Source organism: Anopheles gambiae, chromosome 2, assembly GCF_943734735.2.
Source record: "Anopheles gambiae chromosome 2, idAnoGambNW_F1_1, whole genome shotgun sequence".
Classification (NCBI taxonomy): Eukaryota; Metazoa; Arthropoda; class Insecta; order Diptera; family Culicidae; genus Anopheles; species Anopheles gambiae.
In genome coordinates, this window is record NC_064601.1 from 108621017 (window position 1) to 108645394 (window position 24378).

General features: G+C 47.9%; 1 protein-coding gene across 12 annotated transcripts; it reads left to right on the forward strand.

Annotated features, from left to right (window-relative positions):
• Positions 1-1096: 1096 nt before the first annotated feature.
• LOC1270173 (matrix metalloproteinase-14) lies at positions 1097-23429 on the forward strand. 12 transcript variants are annotated; one of them, XM_061641702.1, is made up of 8 exons: positions 1168-1731; positions 6415-6683; positions 16900-17583; positions 17658-17916; positions 17997-18373; positions 18501-18654; positions 19206-19385; positions 21208-23429. In XM_061641702.1, the coding sequence occupies exons 2-7, from the start codon at positions 6579-6581 to the stop codon at positions 19244-19246; spliced, it is 1620 nt and encodes a 539-aa protein (XP_061497686.1). In that variant the 5' UTR covers positions 1168-1731; positions 6415-6578; the 3' UTR covers positions 19247-19385; positions 21208-23429. The 12 variants fall into 12 exon arrangements, with proteins under 12 accessions (XP_308849.4, XP_061497685.1, XP_061497681.1 ...); XM_308849.4 differs by lacking the exon at positions 19206-19385 and having other exon boundaries at positions 1097-1258; positions 21957-23429; XM_061641701.1 differs by lacking the exon at positions 19206-19385 and having other exon boundaries at positions 1128-1258; positions 18501-18588; positions 21960-23429.
• Positions 23430-24378: the final 949 nt, after the last annotated feature.

Sequence of the window (24378 nt, forward strand, 5' to 3'; positions counted from 1 at the left end):
GCTCTCGCTACTCTCACACGAACAAAACACAAAAGATTGCAGTTCGCTTTGATGTCAAACTATGGGGCGGAGCGTGGCAAAAATATGTTTGCAATCTATTAACCAGTTAATTTGAAATGAATTACTTCGCCCAAGAGTTGCTTTTCTATGAATTATTTGCCTTTTTATGGGCATTCAGGGTGAATGCACTGTTCTTTTTTTAAACATAAAAAAAGTTTTCTACCAAAGCTGAGAAACGGCGATGTCATTTGTATTACAAAGTTGTAAATGGATAGTATTTTACGTATTCTTTAAAACAGTGGCGTTTTTATTGGGAGATTGCATCAATTTTTAAATATATTTGCTTTGAACAGAATTGTTCCTTTTTTGTGAAAAAATAATATAATTAAAATTGTCTTAATCTGTTAAATTAGTGTCAGCACACACAACTTAACAACATGCTACCCATCTAGGGTACAACCCTAGAATTGACCGATTCCTTATAGCAAGGACAGACTATTTGCTACACAGTACTGAAAAAGCCTCGAATCATCCTGTACAGACCGGCTTGTCCACGTAGGGACGTTATGCTAAATATTAGAAAAATGATCTCAAATCCTTTTTAATAATCTAGAAAATGATTTTAACTTTTAAAAGTAAAACCCATCTTCATGTTATGTTTTAATGTGTTTATTTGTATTATCTTTTTTCCCTGACTGAATATTTCAAAACAATTCGAGTTTAATCAAAGCTTACCTTTCATGTTGCTATTAATTGTACCACAATGTTTTCCTTATTGTTTGCTTCTCTTGAGCAGCACTTGACGTGTATTTTAAATGCTATTACGTATTCCTGTAACTACTCTTTGTAAGACATTTCTTCTAGCCTTTCTAGAATTTTGAACCGAAATCATTCATCCTCAATGTTGAATCACGCTTTATGACAAACGTTTCAAAATTAACTTCAATTTCAAACAAAAATTTAACACATTTACAACAATTCACCGTTAAATTACTTCCACCCAATTCATTTATGGCCGTCGATTCGGTTCGGACCGGCCCAAAGTGCACCACCCACCTGCCCATCTCTCAGTCTCACGAGCCTCGGCAGTTCTCTCGGCTCACGAATCTCACGTGCTCACCGTGCCGGACCGCGCTTCAGCGAGAGATTTCTTTTATAAATATGTTGCGCTCAACGTTATCGAGCTTCAATAGATGGTGAGTGCCGTGCCGTTCCAGTAGTCGTCGTGCGTCGCGAGTGTTTGCTGTCCGTTTTTTTGGTTAGTCTCGTTCACCTGATTGTTTTGCACCATCCTTTTCCCTCAGTCCGCACTGCGAGGACACGCTGGAAACGCCAAAACCGAGGCTTTGCACACAAACACGGCAAGTCACGGGACCATACCGTTTCGGTGGAGCTAAGAAACCAGGTGCTTACTACTACTGTCTGATAGTGATTCGGTTGTTCTTTTCTCTTAAATCGTTGTTCGCTTCCTGGGGTTCGAATTTTCGACACATCAAAGCTGGTGCTACTGAGCGCGTGTGTGTGTGTGTATGTGTGATAAGTTGAAGGAAGGTAGTGAATCCGTCATTCGACAGTGTCGGACTGGCCAGTGCTGCCAGTGCCAGTGATATCGCTGTTTCGATTGCTGCTGAAAGCAAGTGACTCACACCGTACACCGGGCTGCTCCATCGACGAACGGGCGAGTTCGTCGCTTCGAGTGAAAGAAATCCTCCAGAGCACGTGTCTTGTAGTGTGAGTGTTTACCGAGGGTTATCTTTTCGAGTCACCAAAATGCAGTGCTACAAGATCCAGGCAGGGTGATTGAGATGAAATGAAGTAGAGAGCAAAAGCAAGCAAGCAAGCATTGCACCAAACTGCCCCCGAACAGTGTGTGTGTGTGTGATCAACTGGAACCGGAACAGGCGGGAGGACAAATCGGCACAAAGTTGGCAAATCTTGCCACTGTATTTCACAGCGGTTTGTCCGTAAAGCGTTTGGCGCGTGAATTCGTTGCGTTGCGGCATTGCACCATCGGCGCTGGCGGTGGCGATCGCGATCTGTCAAGTCTGGTCCCCGTCAGCCGCCTGGTGGAATCGTTCATGCGTGGCGACAAATTGTCACCCGGCACAAAAATGGGACGCATTTGGGTGCGTTCGGGGGAATACACGGGAAAGCAATACAAACGGAGAGAGAGAGTTAAAGGGTGTGTTGCGAAGCGTTTTGCTCTGTTACGTGTAAAAGCCACTGTCATTGCCAATAGCCAGAACAGTGGTGCAGTTGATGCCTGCGGGAAGCTTTCAAAACAGCGCCGAAAAATCGATTCGACATGAAATTTGATATTTCGCGACGCTTTCTTGAGTGTTACGGAAGTCCGGCTCTCGTAGCGAGGCTCGTAGTGAGACATTTTTATGCTTAGCAACCTCGCAAAACATACACACAAACCCTTGTTTTACGGATTGGTACTGGCTACACCGAGATAGCTTGGTGAAGTGACCGCAATCTGCAATCTGTACTGCACCTTCACCATGATAACCTCATTAGGCAGTTCTATTCAAACAATCGCGGTGAGATAATATGTGCCTGAGCGTTGCTCGCTTATCAGACACGAAGACTTGAGACAATACAGTCTACAGAGACTTTTTTTTCTCTCCTTAATGCAGGACGACCAATTCCAGCAAAACTTTTCAATGAATAAAAGAATCAGAACATAAGAAAATCAATGTGAAACAACAGCAGCCAAGCAGTGTATCTGCAGATAAATGCTACCCAAACAACCCTCGCGTAAAAAAACTACCAAAATATTCCCCCCCTCGGTTACTATAGCGAGCAGCCCAAACATATTTGAATATAGAGTAAAAGGGTGAAAAAGGGAAAACAAAACGTCATCAAACACGGAAGCATTCCCCTGTCTGCTCTTGTGACCGATACCTTAACTCGCACGATGCACCAAACAAACTTTCCCGGTTATCGACATTCACCTGAGAGCATTTTTACGTTTTTTTTTAAACAAAAGCAACAAACAAAACAAAAATACACAACCTCGAAGTGAGAATGCATTTCCCCCGCCAGCTGTGTAGGTTGATTTGTTTTGATGCATTCTCTCGCCAACGCTCGTGGGACTTCGTGGGAACGTGGACCAACGGGTGGAGCGATAATAACAGAAAACGAGTACAATCTACTAACACGCTGCAGGTGCGAAAATGCGTAAACAAACCTGCGTTCGTTAATCCCATTAAACGACGCCAAACCATTCATCTGAGCGTAAAGGAAGGAAGCACACCGTGTAAAAAAGGGGAATTGTCCAGCTTGTTCCCGTCTTTAATCGATCGTGTGAGCGTTTACTATTTTTGGCTACTCGCCACACCGTACATCGTACACCGATTCTCATCGATTTTGCACCAGTAATAGACACTTTGCACCAGTTGGTAATAGAGAGCGACGATCTGCTTTGCATGCCTTTGTCCGGTGCGACTTATCGAGCGCAAAACGTGACGGAGCGTGTGATTCTAGCCCCGGAGCGGTGCGATGTTTCCGCTCACGCAAGATCGCAAGCTCGATCGACGTGCCCGCGGGCCGCGCTTTTACCTTTTGCATGAGTAATCTCATTTACTCGTTATCCATCCCCACTACCCTCTCCTGTGTCCAGAATCAAGCAGCTCATCTCACGCAGGCTTGTCCCGCCGTTTGTTGTTTCTTTTCTGTTCCCATCCACTGTCCCACTGTGTGCTTCGTTTAGTATTCCACCTGGGTGATGGGATGATTTGAATATTCACTCCATCGAGTGTGTGTGCCCTACGGTGCCCTTGAGGTGCGTTAGACCCGCGCCCGCGATCACTGAAGAAACGCTCACTCCTCACTTCCTTGAACCGAATTGCGCCGACCACGAATCTCGATTGGCATACTGTTTGTTTTTTGCTAATGATACGCTAAATATGGTTCACGACAACGGAGCGTGCTGGCCGTGACTGGAAAACTTGATCCTTTTCCGAGTGTGCCTTTTATGAAAGCGCTATCGGCCCGGGTGCTTATCATGGTCAGTCTCGGGCGGGCAGGACGATGCTCTGCTGCGTTACCTTCTTTCACAGCTTTACACACCTTTTGGCGCAAGTAATCGTAAATTCTAAACGCAACTCTCCGTTGCTCTTACGCACAAATTGAAAGGTGGTCAACTCACCGACTCACCGACCTGCCGAACGTCCTTCACGCTTCCTGGCATGCCCTTACAGAGTCTAAGGCTTCGCAAATCGCCATCGCACCACCGCCACACGTGACGTCAAGCCGGCTTGGAGCCGACCTCAAGACTCAAGAGGAACGGGTGCGAGAGCGTGCGCGGACGTGAAGATAATTTTTACACACCCAATCGGCGCACTAATTTATTCCATCCCGACTCGCCGTGCTGTGCACTTTGTGTGCGCTCAGGCGATGGATCATCTTCCGATGGTAGCGCAAAACAGCAAAAAAAACCAGCCCTGTACTGCAACTGTTTGCACACAGGCTAAAGTGACAAGTGGAGGCCATTCTCGCTGTGTTTTGTACTGTTGCTTCAAGCGGCTAATTGTGCCGCGCGTCGTGTCTTTGTCTCGACATTACTTTGCATACGATCGATGAGATATCCACTGTCCACACTCCAATAAAAAAGGGAGTCCCCACTCCACCGGCAGTGCGTTATGCAAATCAGCTCATTACCTTATGGTGAGATTTTGTTTTCTTTTTCCGCACTCCGGTTTTGGGAGAGGTGGCCAGCGTCTGGTCGTTGACGCGCCGTGAGTGGTTCGAAAGGGTCTTTCACCATCCATCACGCTTATGGTCTTGGTCACAACACACACACACACCAGTTCTGATCTGCATACAAACTGCGCGGTACGCAGTCATGAAGTGCTTATGGTAAATGGAAACCATTCCTCAGAATCAGCAGAACTGCTGAATTCCCTATTTTAATAAACTTGTAGCTTATGTTTCATCAAAACAGTTCGGGGCACACCTTTACAAATGGATGTCGTCCCCATGCTCTATTGCCACTCAGCCAAAGGGGCAACTGTTTGCATAGTTGCGATACTAACCCACCAGACCAGACCTTAGAATAGATTAGATAGCGGGCATACCTGTCCCGTGTTTCGTGTAGGTGAGGCGGTTCCAATTTCGCAAGCCTCACACATTCCCGAGCTGGCGTAGCTGATAAGATAGCCAACCGACTGCCCCTTCAGAGTGAGTGTGTGAGTGCAGTGTAAGTGGAGTTGAAAAGGCAAAAATAAAACCCGTATCACAACCATACTCGCTCCGGTAACTAATCTCCCCAATTGGAGAAGGTTAACCGTTATTTGGGGAGCACGTTTGGTTACCTCGAAAAAATCCAGACCATCCACAACACAACCTGTGCAGTGACCGCGATGATCGGGTTTAGCTTTTTTCTTTTATCTGATCGGCTGCAGTCAACCGAATGAATGTCGATGTCAACTTCCGCCCGGTGGTGGTGGTGGTACAAGAGCGGAAGAGAAACCTTGACCACCCCGCGGATCGCGGGGAGAGAACGGAGCGGTTGGTCTCACATGGTTGGCCTCTCGTGCCCGTGTGGAGGTTGTACCTGGCTGCTGATAGTGCATCGCTGATCTAATCCAAACAAAACAACAGCCCGTTTGGCGGGATGTTTTGTTTCTGTCCGCGCGCGCACACACACTCCATCAGCCTGCAACTGCACGAAATGGTCCAGCAGTAGTCGCAGCAGCGGAAGCGTTTAATCGGGATCGGAAATTTTCCGTACAATTTTCCCTACAATTTCCCGACATTTAGAGGAATTTGTATGAAAACGAGGGAGGTTATTTTTCTTCTCGGGAGCGTCAGCACAAAAACAGAAAAAAAACCCCAACGAACATCATCGGCGGTCATGGTTGGAGGCAATTAGAGTTGACGATGACTGCTCCCGTTTAAATTGCCTTCCCAGTGTGTGTGTTTGTGTAATGCTTGTGGCCTTCACTGTACGTGTGCTGGACACCGGCGTGTGATGATTGTGCAGCTAAAATATTCCAATTTTTACCACACGGACGCGGCGGAGTGTTCGATGAGGGTGAACAAGTTGGGGAGAACATTCTATCCCCGAACGAACAAGCGGCCGAGGAACGAGGTTTACCTTGCGTGGTGTAATATATTTGCCCAGTCGTTTGTCGTCCCTACCCACAGTTCGATCTACAATGTAGTGTTTGACATTTGTTGGCGAAAATTTGTCCGACGATCAATGTTTTCGTTCGAACTAGAGACTTCGTTTTGCTGCATTTCCTTCTAATTACATTGTCACAGCGCGGCAGTCATTGGGTGGGATTTCCACCCAATTTCATCCACCTTCACGCACGCTGCACTTCACGGTCGCACGCAAACGAAAAGGGTTTCTGATCCACACACTCCTGTCCACTCACTCACACTCGCGCCATCTTATCGTTACAGAATCTAGATGTTGGACTAAAGCGGAGCCTCCCCCGTTAGCGCTCGAGATCGAGATTACAACCATATTGCAATTAGCGCTCGACGAGCGCAAGTGCGCGAACCCGCCACAAACAGCTGCCCCCGCACTCTACCACCACTACCCACGGCAACGGAACGACGCCACGATGCTACGCAATCACGCACACTGGATACGGGCGCTGGCGATCGTGCTGGTGGGTGCATGTGCAGCCGGCACTGCATCGCCCGTCTCGACCACACCACAGGCTGAGGTAAGTCACCCATTGAGGCAGGATGAAAGTAGGTGAAAATGTCGTCTCGAATTTTTTGGGAAGCAGATTATTCGGGCTTGGAAGCTGGCTAACGAATGCTAACGATCTCAATCTGCACCAACCGCCGCAAGACGGCGCAAGAACGCACCGAGTTCGTTTTAATTAAGCTCAATTCAAACGTTGAATAACCGCAGGGAGCTCTCATTTAAATTCCTTCACCCAAATGGCCCACTCACCCGACGCTGGAGCAATCTGTCTGGAAAGTGCACCTTCCCGGGAGAGGGTTATCTTCCACATCAACGCGAATGCCTAACGCACTGTCCCGGGTGCAACTTTGCGTAGGCACACGCTGGGCAACAACTGCAACTCCTAATCTAGCTGTCAGTTGACCGTCACCAGCGGGCCAAAGCGGTGATCGGCTGCGCGAAAGGCATCGCCACAAGGTCAAGGGTTGGGGCCAGCATGCGTACTGTCACCGGTGTCCGCTTGCAAAACTAGTTTGTTATCGCCAGGGGTTTGCTAGAGCTTTGCAAAAACGGCTCGATCGGAAGTGTAAATGAGTTGCCAGCGCTAGATGATGACTGGACGGGTGTGGAATAATGCTTTTTTTGCTCTTGTTGCGACCGCTTCTCATACGCGCATCATAGCTGGGATGTTTCAGCCAACAGCCGTTCAGCCGTGTAATCTATTTTTAATGTCCTCCGGCACGAACATTTGTCCAGCTGGTGGCTTTGTTTTGGGGCTTTTTTGTACAAAAAGCTCCCCATTTGAATTGTTCCTTTTTTCGTGAGCGTGATCGTTGGTACAGTTGGCTGTCGGGTTAGTGTCAGAGTGTTGTTAGCTTAACTCCAATCGTTTGTTCACCTGTGTGTACAGAGTGGGTGTTGATGCCATCGATACCTGTCGGTTGAATGAATATTGACATCAAATTAGATCATTAGACATTCGGTGGTGCGTGTGAATTAATAGATCTTTACCATTATGTGTTGAGCTGCATCAAACTCATCGCGAGTAAATGATTCACACTCCTAGGAGAAATGGTATTAGTCACTTAGGGTTCATTGCTTTCTTTGCTTTTCAATTCTCCTCCAAAGAAGTGGCGTTTGCCATTGCCACAAGTGACATTTGTATTCTTTCGATGAATGGTTCTGTTGATTTCATTATCAATGCTTTATGATAGAAGAGTTTCGCTTTAAATGTGAGCCCAACCACAAGCTCATGCCAGCTATCAAACAACACTAAACTATGTAGTCTTGACTCACGCTTAATGTGGCTAGAATATTAAATGCTTACCATTTCTTAGAACGGGGCCGGTTATGCAGCAACATCAAAAAAATATAAATATCATCATTATCATATCGTTGCAAAGCAATAAAACCTTTTCCAAGAACATACTGGAGCCCAGTAACGACTGCTTACTTGCAAACCTGACAAGCCCGGCGAACTAAATCGACCCTAAGGTTACCCGATGGCCATCGCAGGCTCGGCTCATTTAAGTTCGCCACGTCGGCCATAAATCTTGCTGCAATTTGTCCACTTTTTTCTAATAATTTATGTCACGTACAGCCCCGGTGGACGGTCTGGGTCCGGGGATCGGTTCGAAGGCTCAGCTTCCCAGGTAATGTGTGCAGAAATTATACTCTCATTGCACAGCGCCGCATACGACGCACGGGGGGCGGTAAATCTTTTCTGCTCGGGTGTCCTCACGGCAAATCACTGCTGCCAGTTTATGGAAAAGGACATTTGCCGTGAGACCTCGCCTGTATGCAGTGCCAGTCGCGTGCCAAGGGAGGTCTTTCCAGAACGCGACATGTCCTTCCACCGTTTGGGGGAAGATGGACGCAAGGTTTAGGTTCCGCCTGCCGCACATTCGGCCCAACACTTTCTCTGGCTGAGTTGCCGTTTTTGAAGTTGAATTGGATTCTTTCGCAGCAAACGGCACCGAAGATTGTACCCACAGTAAACTATTTTTAAGGCTCTATGCATTGTTTCTAAAATAGCTTTACGTTGAGCTAAACGTGCCCGGCGAAATTCCACATTCCACATGCTTTAAGGTTTGAGTTATTATGAAGCAACTTCTTAGTAACCCGCTAGGGGGCGCATGTTACCATCCTCACGAAACCTTGTACTACACCCGATGGCCTACTATGATGAACCTTTCTCAAGGATAACTAGCCAGCCTGTAGTACAGCTCTGTAGGTCACATGGAGAGCTTTCTTCCAAACGGGCGACAGACGTTAAATTCAGCCATTTTAGCACGTTTTCAAAATAGAAAGAAGCTCGCACGTTCTCGCTACAAACCCAGACGGAGCCTAAATTAACCTTTTCAGAGTTTCGTTTTTAAAAATAATCCTCCCGCGCTAAGTCTAGCTACAGCTGGACAGCAGTAGCGATCTAGGAATAAATCGGATTCGCTAGCAAAAAAAGCAACCATCTTAGGAATGGCACGAACGAGTCATAAATTAGCACCGGCAATTTCTACTGCCTCCACTGTCTGAGAACACGGACTGTACTCGGCGAACCTCCGAACGAGTTCCGGTTGAACTTTACGTTTTCGAATCGCACCTTGCATCGATTTTCCGAGCTTTGGTCAGGGCGGGAGCCTACTGAATGTCACCGCCCTACGAATGACTGTTCACCTCGCATTGCTTCGCTATAGTTCTCACCCTTTGCTTTCCCCTTTTTTGCTTTTTACTTCCCGTCGCGACCAGGAACACGGCCAGGGATTCAGCCCTAGGTCAACGCACCCACCTCAAACGGATCGTTTTTGTGTGTGTGTGTGTTTGTGTGTTTTTTCGGGGGTTAAAAGTGCCTTTACCGTTAATTATATTCCTTTCTTTCTTCTTGCTAGCTTTGTTTTTGTTAATCAAAATCCTCACCGTCCACGTGACGTCCAGTGTCCAGCCCTTTCAAGAACACGTCCTCATATCGACCCGTCGGTTAATGTTACTGTTACGTTTTTGTGTCCCTACGTTGCCCCGTTAAAAATGCTACCCGACGTTGCGTGACTTTTGGGGCCCAGGATATGTTTATGTTCCATTCGTCCACCTTCCCACGAAGTACGGTGTGGCGTCTCGCTGTGACTTTGGTGTTTTTGTCCAAGCCAGCACACACCTTCCGTTTCCCAGTATGTAAATCGGACATTTTCGATCGAACACAGTAACATGTAAAGGAAACAAGCCACGTGGTCGGTCGGTTCGGCTGCAGAGCTCCATTGACGTTAAAAAGTGAATCGACATTCCTTCAGCAGGCTTATTATTGCGCCTCAACTAACATGAATTATCAGAAAAAGCCAAAAATAACACACACACAAACACACACAGCACACCTCGTCGAAACTTAATAATGCTAAGATTGAAAAAATATGTATGGTCCAATCAACTGCCACCCTCCAAAACTCGCAAACAGCGCTTTAGTGTAGCTGTGACGTCATGAAACGCTCCCGCACGGCGAGAGGCTTCTCCGATGAGTCACGCTCCGAAACCGGCTTGGTGCGCTTGCGTTTCGTTCGCAAGATAACTTCTTCGACGGTACGCCGTGACTTCGCCGCAACGGCACCGTTAATCGCCTCCTTCACCGGGGCCGGACGACGAGTGGACTTTCCTGGAAGCACGCGTTAGTAATCGTACCGCGTGGAGCAGAAGTAATAGACGAAGAAGAAGAAAAAAACAGTGTACATCTTCTACCGCGATGATGATGATGGTTCAATCAGCAGTTTTTTTGGAGAGCAGTTTTGTTTGTTTGTGTTTCGGTTCCTGTTTGCTGCGATCTTGAACCAATTGAACTCTGAATCGGTTTTGGAATCGATTCCGATCATAAGTGATACTCATCCCGGTAAATTGGGCAACACGTGAGGAAGCGTTTTAAAAGCACCTAAAAATATCTGAAAATTTCAAACAATATTCTTGCTCTTTTTGTGAAACAATTGTTATGAGTCTTCTAGCTCGTTTTAATGCACAAATCGTTGATCGGATCCGTATAGCAATTGTAAATAGCAAACGACGTTCGATCAATTGAAGATCAAAAGACAAAGCACACTATTACTCATCGTCAATCCATACGGAATCAATCCTAACAAATGTGGCTACCAACATCTGGCGACTTCTCGGGAAAGTTTAATCAACCCACGTCGTACACACCTCCCGCGGGGGTTCGACCATGACAAATCACACCAAAATGATTCAGCAGCTCGTTCGTAGAATAAAGGTACTATTTGACTCGCTGCACACTATTTCTCGGGTTGTAGGGCCATCTGTTAGGAAGTGCATGTAAGCGATCATATTGCACCACAGAGAAATAGAGTCAAGAGCTCTACGAACGAGAGAGACACAACCCGCGAGCGGACCTGCATTGTTGCCAGTCCAGTAAAGTTCAGCGTAGCGTTTATGGATTTGATCTTTAACTCGTCCATTCAATTAACGCTTAATGAATTGTTGCCCTAAACCCCACCCGTCCCATCCGCTGGCTGTCACGAAAGCCGTCACCCGATCCGGGCATCTCGCTAAATGCCCCATAAGCAGGTGATACAAACGAATCACCGTCGTCAGCGCGGGTTAAATGCACACACGCAAGCGGAACACACACTGCACTGCAACAAAGGTCAGTGCTGGCGTTATGCAATTAATTGCGGATTGCAATGTGACTTCTCTTCCGCACTGATCCGTACGCTGGTGCATTCCACCGATCCCAACAGTGTCATCCAAGCTCGAAGCGCGTGCTAAATTGCCTGCGGAATCGGCTAAACCTTTTGTCATTTCCTGGCACTCCATTGGAGGGAAGTTACTCATCCACAGGAAGCCGGCGCACCGGGAATGTCCCCGAAAGACCGAACCTACTCAACGGTACAATCACTTGCAGCGCCCAGCTCCTTCACTATCGAAACCAACCGGCACTATGTGTGTAGTGCTGCGAGTTGAAGGTTAGAGGCGACTTTCGTCATCGATAACAAACCGATAAGGATCCACCCTCGAGCTAGGGTGTGTGAGTGTGTTGCAATCCTCATCGAAGATACAGCGTCAAACTCCTACTCGCCGTGAGGCCATCTTCAAGGTTTTGGAAAGCATTCCAGCATGGCGTTGTTGTGGTCAATCATTGCGCCGTTCATTCTTTGACGCAGGCAACTCTGTTGGCCCAGTTTCGCCAGGGCGTGCGGGCGATAAGCAGCAGCAGCAGCAGCAGCACGAAAGGAATTGTTCATTCTATCCACGATGATCAAGAAGCTGTCGATCCACGAAGCCACCGGGGCACGTACACTGCAGCCAGACACGAGCTCGCCAAATCTTGACGCATTTGCTTCCTGATGCGATAGCGAAAAATCAAAGCTGACCGCCGTTAAAACCACCCCACCGGTTCTGATGCGCGGTTTGTGGGTACGATTTGCCTGTAATTGTAAAGCACTGCCACCAAACACACTGACTCACTCACACTGCCACATCGTTGACGAGTTCGTGCAAGTGGTGGTTGTAAATAATAATCTAACTACCCCTGGAACATGCATCATGGTGCTGCCAGTGATGAATGCGCTGTTGTAGTTCTTTTTTTTCTCTATACGAGGTTCTCGCTTCGCTAAGAGTGTAGCCTAATCGTGAGCAATCTTCGGTGATTATCGACTTAGAGGTTTGAAGGAAGGAGAGAGCGAGAGCGAGAGCGAGAGAGAGAGTGAACGATGGAATGAAAAAGATTACACGTACCGGTGGAAGATAGCGAAGCTTCGAACCAGGAACAAACACACAGATAAATCATAAAAAACAGCGTGTTTGTCACACACATACGTCTTTCGCTTGCCTGATGAGTGCGGAAGGTAATGGGCGCTTTTTTGAATGTTGTTATTGAAGACATTAAATCAAACAAAAACTGAACGAAGAATGTATTCTAATTCTATTCAGGAGCAACCACTATGAACCCCTGGGGAACATTATCTGATTCCGTTTTCCTCACCCGGCTGTCTAGTGCGGTGGCGCCATCAGCCACTTCTTCACCCTCTATCAACCTATTAGTCACACACACAACGGCGACCGTCGCGCGACAGTGAAAATCGATGGGGGAGGAGATGGTCAGCCATTAAGTCACCACCTGGTTCACGCTGCACCGCGAGAGTTGAATGAACTCACCCCGCCGTCATCCAGTTCTCGTGACACCTCGCGATGTCTTCCCCGTGGCTAACGATCGCCACCAAACGCTCGAGGTTCTTCCTGCCAAATCTTCCGTGATAGATGTCGCTCTTGTCGGAGCTGCCGTTTCTTACCTAAACCGGACGGCGCAAAGATCTCGTCTCTCCTTCCGCCCAGTCAGTTTTTCCACGCTGGCCAACGAAATTCCCATGCGCCACAATGCTCGTGGGTGCATTGTATCGCTCGCAGCATAATAATCGAATCGGCCTCGAGCAAACCTCCTAGCTTCCACCTTCTGCCGCGGTGTCCGAAATAAGTGTCACAATTCGGTTTCAGTGCGACCACGATTGGCCTGTGCGCTAGAATCACATGCCAGCATAGGTCATTCAATCCGTTCCAACTTCCAATCCCCTCCCCGCCCTGTTCGGTGGCATTGTGGCAGTTCATTATTTGCACAGTCCACCACCACCGCCACGAACACCAACAGCCATTCGCCCTTCCTTCCTTTACATCGATCGAACGAACAACGGTGGCAGTGTCGTATCATGCGCACCACCTCCTTCCACCTCCACTTGGGAAGCTACACTCTGCCTTAATGGATAGGGGGGGAGGCTTTACCGGTGGGTTTATGATTTTTCATTGCCATCGAACCCGCCCTCCCATTAGCTTGCATCCACTGTCTCTCTCTCTCTCTCTCGTTCTGTCTACAGTTCTTCCGCACCGGCCCGCAACAATGATGAGCTTTGATTTACTATTCATGCAGCCCGCGTCTGATACCGCGGGGTGGCGCCCTCACAGACACTCTCACCATTCCCTCTCAATGGTTGTGCATGTGGCCCGGTGCCCCCGGGATGGTATGTGCGCGATTAACTTGCCCCACTGCCGCGCGGAGTTCCGGGCTTGCCAGTGCTGGCAGTAGTAGTAGCAGCAGTAGTGGTAGCAATAGGAAGTGCGGACGCAAATCGGACACGCCTGAGATGCGCGATTAACCTTCCGCGTTGATGTGTTTATTGATTACAAATGAACTGGTCGGCGTTCGCATTCTGTTCCGACCGGTAGTGTTGGCTTTTACATTGCTCGCTGCGCTGGTTGACAATTAAACAAATAAGTTATCATGCATTTTCTTACCGATCAGACGACATTTTGCTCCAATCGTTCTATCGTCTTTTGACCCTTTGTGCGAAATACCTCAAAACCGATATCATAAAGCGGCTTACCGTAGGGTTACAAGATCCACCGACAAAGCCCATGACTCAACGCAGAACAGTATTTACTACTCCCGGCAAGACAGCGTCCGAGCTCGTGACAACAATTACTTTGCATAGCACTGGCTGGCTTGTTTACTATTTAAAGCTTCACCATGCCACCGCAACGAGTGCCACCATAAAAGTGACGAAAATATCTTATCTCACCCACTGCATCCGCTTATTACTCACATCCTATCCCCCTTACTGGCAACCATGCGCATCTTCGCGTGGATCAGGCACGAGCGCATATCGCACGTCCCTTGCGGCGATAGTATGCAGCTTGTTCTCTATCCTTCCCGCTCGCTCCGTCCATCGCTCGCTCTTTGTGCACGCTTCCGTAATGTTCCGATGTAAGCGCACTGCACGTGCAAATGCAGTCCCACTTTACTTTTTAGGTCATTTAAATTTGCATGCAAAAATAAAAACAGATCATCAATCTCGAGCGGACATCGGCATCCCGCTCGGCACAGTAAACCCACAATCACAAGCTGTTGAAGGTTGTTGGTAGATTGTGTGAGGCTTCGGGACGCTTCGGGTTCGAAAGCACTTGATAATCCAGGTCGTTTGCAGTGTGCTCCAATTCCTTATGCCTCAACAGTGCCTTCGATAAACAATATCCTCAAAATGTGTGTTATTTGAGCCGTGTGGGACAGTAAGCACAATCCAGCCTGAACGAGTCAAATATTAGCCGACGGCCGACGGTCCATTACGTCGCCACCTATTTCGGTTCCCGAGGGGGTGGGAACGTAATAATGCCGACATCCCCACGGCTCTCGATCGTGACTCTGCCTTAATGTATGTATAGCGCCGCCACAGGAGCGTCCGACTATTTATGACTTCCTCTCACTTCTGGAACTCGGCTCAGTAAACTCACTGCTCGATCGATACGAAAATTGCAAACCCCTTCGGCTGCCAACCTTGCTGCAGTCGCTGGCACGTGCCAGCTACCAATTTCTAATCGCTGATAACATCTTACATCACTGTGTTAAGCGTGGTGGCGCGGCAGTTTACGTGTACACGGCGTAGGGCGATTTCGTTCAAACGTACGGTGCTTCTTAATTACCATTTGATTCAATTGCTCGTTGATTTATTCACAACGTTCCGTGGCCTTTTAAAATAAACTCCTGTTGCCTCTGATACGATGACCCCTTAGCCGCTTATCTGGGCACTGTAGTCACCCAATCCCTAAATCCTTGACCGTTCACAGACGCAGTGCTCCACCCCGAAGAGTAGCGTCCACTGTGCAGTCATTGCGCCACGGGAAGGCCAGAAATAGAGGCATGGGAACGAACAGAAGCTACAAGTGATAGCAGAATGGTCGAAAGGTTAAATGGTTTTGATGCTTTGTTGAGATGGCATTTCAGAGCAGTCTTGTTTGATGTTCCGGAATTTCCGTTGAACTTTCAAGCACGAGTGGAGCGTTGATCAAGAATGCATGGCCTATCAGTGACCATACATTTAAACACCAAACAGTACATTGGATTCTCCGCAAGGAATCTACAGTGTTATTGAATGCCGTGATACAGTTTTGTTACTTAATTTCAATTTTGCTACTCACAGCTGTTGGCGATCGCCAACAAGAAGATGAACGTGATTTAAAACAAAAAACAAAACCACCTCATTTCATAAATCTTCCAACCGTGGCTTTTAAGCCCGTAATAAAGGTGCTTATCATCATCACCCTCACCAATAGGCAGGCTGAAAAAGATGGGATGCGAAAATAAACACGAGCGACACTCACTCAGCACCGTCAGCACGACGCCATTCATGGTTGTTTGTTGTTTGCTGGCAAAGTCCATGCTGGAATGTTCCGTCCCGGCGACTCCCCCGTCAACCCTCGAGTGCTCCTTAGAATTCTGGATTCATTTTGCAACGAAAGGGAACGAGGAAGAGTAGCAAAACAACAACAATAACACACACACAAAAACGGGCAGCGGGTTATTACAACCAATTACATCTCTGCTCTGTGCGCGCAAGTGTGTAGTGTCACGCTTCAGTTACAAGATTGGCTAATTAAGGCTCGGAACTCATCCCCATCGGAGACTGAAGAGGGTGAGGGTATGATGATGAGAATGGAATCATTATCGCGATTAGAGCGCCCACCAAAGCCCGCCCGCCGGGAATCAGCTGACAGCTGACAAATTGTATGCGATTCGATGCAAATTCGATGCCTTTCGAATGAACTGACTGAACCTACAAACCGCTTTGCCCTTCGGATTGGGAGGATCTTCTAAAGATCGGTAAGATGTAGGATTCGGTGCACGCGTTGATCGCAAATAAATATTGCACCTTGCGCTATGAAAAATGGCTTCTTGCGAGACGTCGCGGCCAGTGTCGAGGCGGCGGCATCGGACAGTTCGTGCGCGGAATGCTGTCGTCATAAATATTAATTGACGATCGATCAGATTGTGCATCCAGACACATACACACGATGCATGCCGGTGGCAGCGGACTTTCGGACGTCAAATGAAGAGCCACACGTTGTTGGTGCAACGTGTGCAGCAGTGTTAAGCTTTCGGGTAATTTTCTGCGCTCATGTTTTGCCCATGCAAACAGCCACCTATTCTTGGCTTGCGGCACCTGTCTGGAATCGCTAATCTCGGCTGCCAGAATAATGACCTGTTTGAGTGGGGTTAAAGCGCTAGTACACCACGTGAGGCTTGCTACGTACGTGGTGAGATGAAGCTACGGGAGGAGAACCCGTACACTAGTCTTTAAGATGAACGTCTGCTGGGCAGTTGTGTTGCTGAGTTGTAGCCATGCATTTCCTGTCGGTCGTTTGTTTATCGCTCGTCAATGAACGTATCGTGTACAATCAGACACAAATAACAGATCAATCTCAATCTCTCTTCGTCACAGCTCTACCTCTCACAGTTTGGCTATCTAAGCCCGAAGTATCGGAACCCGACGAGCGGGAACCTGCTGGACCAGGACACCTGGGAGAAAGCCATCATGGAGTTCCAGAGCTTTGCCGGGCTGAATGTTACCGGCGAGCTGGACGGCGAAACGATGCAGCTCATGTCGCTGCCCCGGTGTGGAGTGAAGGATAAGGTTGGCTTCGGGTCCGATACCCGCTCGAAGCGCTACGCCCTGCAGGGCAGCCGCTGGAAGGTGAAGGATCTTACCTACCGGATATCCAAGTACCCGAGGCGGCTGGAACGGACGGCGGTGGATAAGGAGATCGCGAAAGCGTTCGGCGTGTGGAGCGAGTACACGGATTTGCGCTTTACGCCGAAGAAAACGGGCGCAGTTCATATCGACATTAGGTTCGAGGAGAACGAACACGGTGATGGCGATCCGTTTGACGGACCGGGTGGCACTCTGGCCCATGCGTACTTCCCCGTGTACGGTGGTGATGCACACTTTGACGACGCCGAACAGTGGACGATTGATAAGCCACGCGGGACGAATCTGTTCCAGGTGGCAGCGCACGAGTTTGGCCACTCGCTGGGTCTGAGTCACTCGGACGTACGATCGGCTCTGATGGCACCGTTCTACCGTGGTTATGATCCCGTGTTTCGGTTAGATTCCGACGATATTCAGGTAGGGCAATCAGGACAGGGATCTTCCAGTTTGTTGGAATTTTATTTTCACACTCGGACTGCTTCTCCAAACAGGGCATTCAAACGCTGTACGGAACGAAGACGAGAAATCCAGGCGGTGGTGCCGGTGCTACCCCGACCCGAACGCCCCGACCGAAGACACCCACGGAGATGGACTCGGAGCTGTGCACCTCACCAAAGATCGACGCCATATTCAACACTGCCGACGGTAGCACCTACGCCTTCAAGGGCGATAAGTACTACAAGCTCACGGAGAACGCCGTCGCCGAGGGCTATCCGAAGAAAATCTCCGATGGTTGGCCAGGACTGCCCGGTAAAGGACCCATCTTTTTCCCAATTCTTCTTGCATTCTTCTAACCAAACTTCTTCCCACCCCTCTCCGTCACTTTGCAGGCAACATCGATGCCGCGTTTACGTACAAAAATGGCAAGACTTACTTCTTCCAGGGCACCAAGTACTGGCGGTACCAGGGCCGCACGATCGACGGCGACTACCCGAAGGAGATCAGCGAAGGTTTCACCGGCGTGCCCGACCATCTCGATGCCGCGATGGTGTGGGGCGGCAACGGCAAGATCTACTTCTACAAGGGCAGCAAATTCTGGCGGTTCGATCCGCTGAAGCGGCCACCGGTCAAGTCGACCTACCCGAAGCCCATCTCGAACTGGGAGGGTGTGCCGAACAGTGTCGATGCCGCGCTACAGTACACCAACGGGTACACCTACTTCTTCAAGGACGACAAGTACTATCGGTTTAACGATAGAACGTTCACGGTAAACGACTACCGCGTTTAGTATGCTCGGTCCGGCCCCAAAACCATTCAATGCCGGGCGTGCGTCGTGTGGAATCGCTAATCACACTCCAATCGTCACCACGATCCACGTCTTTCTTTCCTTGCAGGTTGACCAGTCCGACCCACCGTTCCCGCGCCCGACGGCCCACTGGTGGTACGGCTGCAAGAACACACCGTCGACCTTCAACACGCTAGGTAATGTACGATTGCAAAAATCCGACGAACATCCCTACGATATCGGCGATTTGGCTCAGGATGCCGGTAAGTGAAACCGACCAAACCTACCTGTACGCTCTACCTCTCCCTTTCTTCCTGCTCTTCCTATCCTTTTCCAACTTCTACTCCCGTTGACAAGGCAAACCCAAGTCCCCAAACAGCGAGGTCACCATGATCGTACGGCTGTCAGATTTTTGACAGCTCGGCAAGGTCGTCGTACCCGATCAAGTCTGTCTCATCCTTTATACGCCCGTTTGTTCTTCCATTTGTATGTGTGTGTTTGTATGTTTGTAATCGTTCGCAAGTCATCGGACTGTGCGCAGAATGCAAAGTAGCTTCGCCAGCTCCGTCCGTGCTCAGGGTCACGGTTGTGTTTTACATGTCTCCGCTTTCGGATCGGGGGGAACAGGTAGGGCATTTGCCTGGTGTAGTAAAGCTATTACTCAATAATACACTACATGTGTCGCCGTGTGTCCGTATGTTGTAGTGAAATTGTTCTCGGGTTGATCCAGGGGATTGATCCAGTAGTTGTCTCCCGCGCGCCGTAGTGTCGCCTTCGTCTTCGTCTAACGCCTTTTCTGTCCATTATCTTGTAGGTATCGATGAGCATCAACCGTTCAGTCGCAACTCTCTGTAATACTGTAGGGCCGGACGCTGGCTCCCCTTTTTCCTAGCAACTGCATCCCGCTCTTACTACTATCCGCTATCTTCTGTCCTGCTCTTGTTTGCTCTGTTGTGTTTTGTAGCGCCTTTCGTAGAGAGTCTTCCTCGCTAAGGTTTGTGTTTACTGCTCTGTATCTAATACACTTGCTATCATATCTTTCATATTGAATGCTTTCATCCCGGTGATCAGTTTCCTCAGTGCCTCCGTGGCTAGGGTGACAAGCAGAGCATGTCAAATAAAACCCGATCCATCGATAACCGTAACTGCTTCGTCAGACGTCAGCAAAACACAGATCCCCTTCTAACGGTTGGACGATGTTAATGTACTGTTACCTCCTCAATTTGCGTATAATGCGACTCTTTTATGTGATCTAACAACGAACCCCATTCTAACAGAACTCCCTGATCGCGCATCTCTTTTCGCTCTAATACGTATAAGATAAGCCATTTGTGACTAATCCAAATAACCCGAGTTCTTGGAAACTAAACCAGAACCAGATGTTCCATTGCCCATCACGACAACCACCTCAACCTACTCTTGTACCGTGCCGTTCACAAGTCAATAGCAAACCCCAGCTGCATCCGTGTCTGGACACTTGTCGTGTTGATCCTCCCTCCTCCACAAACTGTTACAGCTACAGCAGGTCGGTTTCACCGAAAAGCCACGTTGATCGACCGGAGGTGAATGGGGTACTGCAAACTACCCCATTGCCATTTCCGATCGTTACAACAACCGTACTATGTACGTACCCGATGGTGCATTCGTTGCCCGTCGGGGTGGAAGGTATCCAAATCCAAATCCTGTGTGATAGCCTACTGATAGCACCGTAGCAGCACTCACGCACCTCGAGAGTGAAGTAGTTTGATAGTAGTTTTGAAAAAAATGATGCCTGAAACGTTTGCTGAAAACCCACTCACCGCCTAGCGTAGTAGTAGTAGTAGCCCCGCACCAGTGGTAGGCAGTGGTAGAAAGCACAGTAAAAAAATGATACACCTGTGGCGTGGCACGATACACATTGACATACACACAAACACACAAACACAAGCACTTTTGGGTTGATTTGCAAGCATGATTAGGTTTACTTTTCAACACTTTCCGTCTTACTTAACCGGAGCTGGGAGTTTCTTCTTTCGTTACTAATCCAAATAGTTACGCGAGGTGTTCAATGATGCATGAACTAACAAAATCGTCACATTAAATGGTGTTTCAGTTGGTCATAATGGCTCATAGAGGCTGATCAATAGTGCTTTTCTGTTTGGAAATGGTAGTCAAAACGAGCAAAATCCATTTTCTCCGAATTTTGATAGTCGTTGGGCGTTTGGAAGTTGGGCCGATTGGAATGTGAAATTACTAAAACCTCCACTCTACTCGAATGCTTTGGGATATTTTGCTCGATGCACCAATAGAAAGATGAGCATCAGTAGTCGCTACTTCGTAGTTCCCGCACCTTTGTAGTGTACAGTCTGCATCTCATAATTACACGACTTTCGCCCTTCAGAAAGGATTGAAACGCTTGGCAAAAGAAAGCTCGAACAATCCATCGCATGAACACGATCACGGGAAGCCACCAAACACATCCCTGCACGATTGTCGCACAAAAAGGGCACGACAATGCAACTGCTGCACGAAAGTAGAACTTAGCTCTGCACCTGCACCGTACTGCACGAATCGTTTTATTGAGATTAGCAATGCATCCGTAGCGCACAACATGCTCATGTTCAACAGCTCACCTGATTAAACTACCAACACTGATTTGTTTTATTTTGTTTCTTCTTTTCTTTTTCTTACATGTTGTTGTTTTTTTTCTTTCTTGCCTTGCAATTAATTGTAACAAACCAAAACCAAAACAAACAAACAAACAAACGCTACTATTATCCGTGCTGTCCTACCAACTCCGGACACACTCTTTTCTACCCACACGTGTACACGCGCAGCATGAGGATGAATGCCAGCCAGATGATGTATCCGACTGGAACAGCATCAGTGTGTCTGGTGTGTCCGTGTGCTCTTAACAAGCAGAGATGTGTTCGATCAGCAGATACACACCGCCAACCCGCCTGTTTATAGTTGTTAACAAGAAGCGCAAATTATGATACCCACAAAACATACAGTCCATAGAGCGCGTCCGTTTCATCCCCCTGCAAATTGGGGAATCGGTTTAGATTCTCCTGCTAGCCGCGGCTTACCAAATGTGCCAAACTTGTGCGTGCCGGCGTACCGCAAAGATCGTTTAAAGTCGCAAACAACCGGAAAAGGGATGTTTCGTTCCTCAAACCAGAGCTAAAAACAGATCCGATCGAGATGTGATCGCACTTCAGTTGCGTTAGTACCGATTCGCTTAATATTGTTTTGTTTCCTTCTTTCATTTGCTACGCATCACGTTTACACCACGCGCCGTGCTAGTTGTGCTTACTTTTCCGTGTATCATTTCCTTACAAACACTGTTTTTGCCTATTTCTACCTACTGCAATGACTTTACATACGACCGATCACGTACACGGCTGTTGCGAGCGCCGCTATGCACACGCCGTAGTGGAGCACCTTTGCCGTAAATGTGTGATCGTCAGTGTCGCATCTCATGAACCAACCGATGTGTGTTATCTTTTGTTATCTGTTCTTTTCGTCTGATTTTTTCTCTCCATCACCTTTCCCAACACAAACGCCCCTCACTCCCACAACGTAGCAGACACCGACGATCAGCCGGATCCGGACGGGTACAGCGGTAATGGAGCTTCCACGATCACCAGTGTCAGTATTACAACAGCCCTCGCGGGTTTCTTGCTGGGAGCGTACCTTGTCAGCCGCTGCTAGTCCCATGCGTTGAGGTTAGCCGGGAAAATTGGAGCGATCGCAATTGGAAATAGAATGGGAGGAATCAATTCAAAAAAGTTCGTTGCAACTGCCGCAGCATAACTCCAAGACAATCCCTATCGCGAAACTGCCACCAAGTGTGTGTGTGTGTGTCGGATGGACTAAACAGAACAAACAAATGGTCACACACAGAGAGGAGTTTACGAAAAGAAGAAGAAAAAAACATCAAACACCGAAATTGATCTCAACGGGTGAGCAGCATCAAACGGGCATGTGTGTACAGCAGGCAGAACAGACAACAGACTGCTTGTCTGGTTGGATTTCATCAGTAGCGTACAGCGGGGAAAACCAGCGAAGAGTAGGGTCGTAGTGCCGGTCTTAAGATTTCCAATGTGTCCATCCAGTGAAGAAATGAACGAGTGATTAGCAACAAATTGAAGGTGCTTGAGACAGATAAATAGAGATGTAGAGAGAGAAAGAGAGAGAGAAAGAGAAACAGAGAGAGAGAGGAGAGAGAGAGAGAGATACAAAAGGCAAGTCACTAGCCATAGGTCTTTTTTGCTAGCTAATTGGTGTTAACTAATGAAACGAAAACTGGTTCAGCGCCAGTAGCCTGGTGACTTTTAAAGTGTACTAGTACCAGAAACGGGAAAAGGCGGAACACGTATCAAATTGCAAACAGTAATACAAAGAAGAAACAAATCTGTACATATCACAACACCCACGGCAGGAACATAGGACCGCGATAGGTGGACACAGCAAGGGCTTGCACATTCCGATGCAGATCGAGTACGATCGTATTCGATCGGGTGCGCCAGCGACACTGGACTTCGTCGTCGACTGTCGACTGAGAGCGCGGTAACTAGTTGTAGAGTGCCAGAGACAGAGAGTGCAGGAACCAGGATATCAGTAGAAGAGGAAAACAAGCACGACCCTCCCCAGTTTACAGTGTAATGTTAATTAACGATACCATTTTATTGTACCATATACATATATATATATATATTGTTGCCCGTTTTACAAACCTGCAGCCGCAGAGTAAACCAAGCACCAAGCAAGCAACTAGCAACAACAGAAGCAGAAGAAAAACCCTCTCCACCCCTTTTATCTTTACCCCTTCAAAGCCCGTCTTCGTCGGCATCGATCATAATCGATCGCACCAGGCCAGGCCAGAGAGTGGCGGCCCGCGGTAGGGTGTGCCGTGTGTGTTCGGTGACCATGCTGTACCAGCATTTTGTATATATTTATTACTTTATCGTACCGACGAGCGGACGGCGTTCAGATAGGAAGGCGAGAATCAAATAAAAAATAAAAAAATAAAAACACAGTCATGTTTTAACCAGAAGCTTGGCCATCCTTCCATTTCAAGATCGGGCTGTAGAGGAAAGAAAAATCGAATTAATGCTACCTTCTATTATTGCAATTTTTTTTATTTACAACCGCTGTACTCCCACACCGGATCGGAAGTTTGCATATTAATTATCAATCGATGATTTGCATAAAAATCAGGTCACTGAATTGTTGCCGCTCTTGGGCTGTCAACTGCCCTGGGGGAGGCAGTCGAAGGGAAGGCAACGTCGTCTAGCGACGTCTCCGAACGGTGCATGATAAACTGTTTTGCATGCCAGATACTACGCTCCGTGTCACTGTGAACTTGGCAGAATGATTTGGCCGAGTGGGATGAGGGTGTGTACGGGTTATTGGAAAATTAATGCCCAGCTTGACCTTTCCCTTGGCAGCCAGGTATCGGCTGGGCAGTGAGCAGGAAAATTAGCCCCGCTGAGCTGCTGTTCCGCAGTCGTGTGGAGGTTTCTCCATGGATGGGTGTGATAGTACGATGTATTAACGAGGGATTGAGTTTTGGATAAAATAACTAGCGGATCGGAACACGAGGGAAACACAGCGCTGAAAAGTGTTCAGGTTTAACACTCACGACAAACAGAGCATTATCGAATAATTACTGAAAAGGTTTGTATAAATAGAACATGTTGTTAGTTCTTTACGTTGTGTTTTCGTTTTTTTATATATAATCACTGAAGAATATGAACTGTCAAACATGAGAGGTAACTTCGATTTTTTTATTAATCAAACTGAAATACATGTGGTATTCAATCTCTGTGGTAATTAACAAACACGGTGAATACACATCAAAATGTCGGGTCGTCCCGTAGTATAGTCGACCACTTGCACGACTCAACAACATATCCGTTATAGGTTCAAGCCTCTTAACGATCGTCTCCCGTATAAAAGACAGATTTATTCGGCTTCGTGGCATCCAATTTAGTATCGAAAGC